The following is a 3535-nucleotide window of genomic DNA, read 5'->3' as shown; positions in this document are numbered from 1 at the left end:
CCACAAAACACAAAACCTTCAATGCTAAGCCACACACAACCCAAATTAAATCAAATTCTCTAGGTATTTGTATTTTTCAGAAGTTCCCAGGTAATTCAAACATGCAACCAGGGCTGAGAACCACTGGTTTAGATTCTGATCTCCAAGCCCTCTTTTTCTAATTCTTTCATGTTATGATGTTAGGGTGACAATTTTGGTTACAAGGTCTCATAATGCAATGGCCCAAATAGCCTCAAAAGAAGTAAAGACCTGCGTGCCCTTTATGCACATATGACTAGGAGATGTTAACCTGAATTCTACACATTTTTGGAAGTTAAAAATCCTCTTACATTACTCAGAATGAAAGTAGTGTGGTTTAAATGCACATGCATGCTTCCAAAATGACTAATCACGACAAGAATCAACTCCTAAACTTGGACACATGGAAATGGGTCACAATTAGCTCCTGACCTCTCTCCCTTTTCCCTCTTCTTCCACTAAACCACAAATACAAAAAAAAAAAAGGTTGCCTATTAGTCATAATCAGAATATGAAACCAGCCCCAGTTTCAAAGGGCCTTCTCCATCATCAAAGATTTGAAAGTTCCTGCATGGCTGCATCTTTTGAAGATCTTATAAAAACTCTAACAAAATTATATCCCTTTAGCCGTCAAGGATTAGTTGCCATGTGACACTCAGAAATGCATTGGTAAAAAATTTTAAGGTAAAAAGAATCATAAAATGTGTGCCCTGTATTAAGCATATTAAGCCTTGAAAATTTCAACTTACAGTATTTTTAAGATTTTAGTTGAAGAAAAATGAGACAGCAGAGAAGGGTAAAAGAAACCATGAGGCAAAAAAATGGTTATGACATAAAATCATAAAGTTTATGACTAGGCCCAAAATCTGTATTGCAAGTCCTACAAACTATATGAAAATGTAACTAGCCCAATCTCAATTCATGCCTACTTTTGGTAATGCCATTTTCTCATGTAAATCTTCCCCCCCAAAATAAAATTCATTAAACTTATTATCTTTAACTGTAAACACAATAAGAATATTATTTATGAAATTAAATTTTTGTAACCTTAAAAATCACAGGAAAGGTGAAAACTTCTTCCTACATTAACTTTTTAACTAAGTTAAAAGTTAACTAACTTTTCACTAACATATTCTCCTCACCACATTCAAACATGCAAGACTAAATTTCAAGTGAGAGAAATCTGAAAAATACTTCGAATCCCCAAATCCATGTTCTCAGATCCTGTCTGCTAACCCCTTCCTGATACTATACAGTGAGATTAACCATTCCCATCCACTTGGAAACCCAGTTTTAAAAGATGTCACACTAGTGCTCTTTTCAAATGGAATTGTCTTTCATCCTTTCTGTAAAGAACTCTCATATCATACAACTGGCATTCTTTTACAAAGCAATTAAATTAGACCAAATATAAGACTCATAATGTTAGCATTTGTTAAAAGAAATGAGACAGATTTGTGGATTAATATCAAAGCACATGTGTTTTACTTTTGAAGTATCTAATACAAAGCCTCTCTGATACAAGCCGTATTTAACTTTGGACGAGTTTTCTAGAGGCAAAATAAAACATTCTCTACATTAGGTTCTTTAGCTTTTTCATATACAGGTTCGTCTCCGGTGCTTCCATTGAATTCTCCACTAAGATTAAACTGTTCTTATTTTTATATCTCCTGAAACCCAGGAAAACAAGAAGAAAGGGAAGGAGGAAGCAACTACTTTCACATTTAAAAAAAAAAAAAATCTAAGCTAAATTGCAAATAGGAGCAGCTGATAAGAGATGTGTATCTCCAATTGCACAGGACTCTTTGGCCTGGTACTGACACATTATAATGTCTTGGGGAAAGGGGCCAGGGAGGTGCCTAGGAAGAGCAAAGCAACTGGATATCAGCAGCCCAACAGGGGCAGAGGAGTTAATCTCTTTGGATACCCAACAGCAGGAAGTCATTACATCATAGGCCTTTCCACATCTCTCTCCCTACCACGTGTCCCGTGCCCCAAGAGGATGATAAGGAACGGTAGAGAGTCTCTCTTCGGGTTCATTTACAGGTAGAAGCCATTACGGCCCGGCCAAGCCCCCAAACCTCCTCCCAATCGCCAGAGTGAATGAAGCGCAGGTCCCCACACCAGAGCCCTTCCCTCAAACAGTGCCAGAGTCCAGGCCTCGGCGGGAGCAGACGGTGCAGCCAGTCTGGATTGAGGTGGCCAGATCGGCCGGTTCGAGGCCCCAGAACATTTCAGAAGCAGCTAGTAAGACGCAGATTTACTGGAGCGACATCTCTGAGAAGGAAAGGTATCAATACAGGCAAGGAAAGGAAGCCGTCCAGGAAGAGGTTTGCAACCACTACTTTTTCTAATGGCATCGATGTGCCTGTAGGAGTTAACACCCACAAGCTGAAACTTGGACCCGAAGGTTCTCATTCAGCTAGTGACGACACAACATGCTCCTGCGACAGACTGGAAACCACACATCCAACCCCTCCTCTGGACACTGCGTCCCAAACACCCCCCCACACACACCTCTCACTCCACCTACAGCGCCCGCATCAGACCCCCACTACGGTAAACTCTACTCCAAAGTTGGCTGCAGACCTACCTTCTCGGCGCTGTCCTGAGAATCCAGCAAATGTACTCCTGTCCGTTCGCCCTTCCCTCGCCGGCGTCCCCTGCCCCCTCTCCTCACCCGGCCATGCCCTAGGCCTCTGGGAGCCTCCTTCCCCCCTCCGGGCCGTCCCCAGGTGCCCCTACTACAGGAGTCAGAGAGAACACCCAAAGCCTCACAGTGAAGGCTCCCCCTGCCAACCCCTTGCCCTGGAGCCCGCAGGCGCGCTCCGACGAATCCGAGGCGCATCTCGCGCTGCGCAGGAGGCCCGGCGGGTCCTGCCGCCAGCCCGGGGTGGGTACGCACCTTCCAGCCGGCAGAGCTGTTGCTGTCGCCCTTATCCTTGAAGTAGGGCACGCAACGCACCATCCACTCGTATATCTGGGACAGAGTGAGCCGTTTGTCCGGGGAGCTTTCGATGGCGCGGGTGATCAGGTCCGCGTAGGACAGGTTTCCCCAGGCGTTCCGCCGCGACGAGCATTTCCTCGGCTGCCCGGAGCCCCCAGCCGCCCCCGGCTGCGGCGGTGGCAGCGGCTGCTGAGGCTGCAGCAGCGCCTGTGTACCCCCGCTCAGAGCGCCCGCCGCGGTGGCTGGCCCAGACCCGGGGTCTTGCCCTCCGGGTGCCAGCACCCGGGCCGAGTCCTCAAGGAGCAGCCCGGAGCCCAGCGTGCCGCTCCCGCCGCCGCCGATCGCCATGGCCGAGCCGGCCCGTCCCCCGCCGTCCTCGTCGTCTTCATCGTCCTCCTCCTCGGGGATCATGGAGTCGGCGGCCGTCTCCCCCGAGGGCTTAGCAGGGCTCGCTTGGAGCTCCGGCCTTTGCAGGGGCCACGTACAGGAGCGCGGACGGCTCTGGGGCTCGAACTCCGGGTCCAGCTCCACTTCCAGCGGAGAGAGCGGGGCCGGGGAGGCCGGTGCCTC

The 3535-nt window shown here is 48.1% G+C and overlaps 1 protein-coding gene across 1 annotated transcript in view; it reads right to left on the bottom strand.

The window, feature by feature from the left end:
* FOXO3 (forkhead box O3) overlaps window positions 1-3535 on the bottom strand; it is a 129835-nt gene that overhangs the window by 122169 nt on the left and 4131 nt on the right. The window contains exon 6 of the mRNA XM_011975976.1: window positions 2924-3532. Coding sequence (XP_011831366.1) covers window positions 2924-3532 — 609 coding nt within the window. The remainder of the gene's footprint in view (window positions 1-2923; window positions 3533-3535) is intronic.

This window comes from Mandrillus leucophaeus, unplaced genomic scaffold (genome assembly GCF_000951045.1).
Source record: "Mandrillus leucophaeus isolate KB7577 unplaced genomic scaffold, Mleu.le_1.0 Scaffold160, whole genome shotgun sequence".
In the NCBI taxonomy this organism is placed as follows: domain Eukaryota; kingdom Metazoa; phylum Chordata; class Mammalia; order Primates; family Cercopithecidae; genus Mandrillus; species Mandrillus leucophaeus.
Note: the sequence above shows the minus strand (reverse complement) of the source record. Positions and strands in the feature narration are given on the sequence as shown.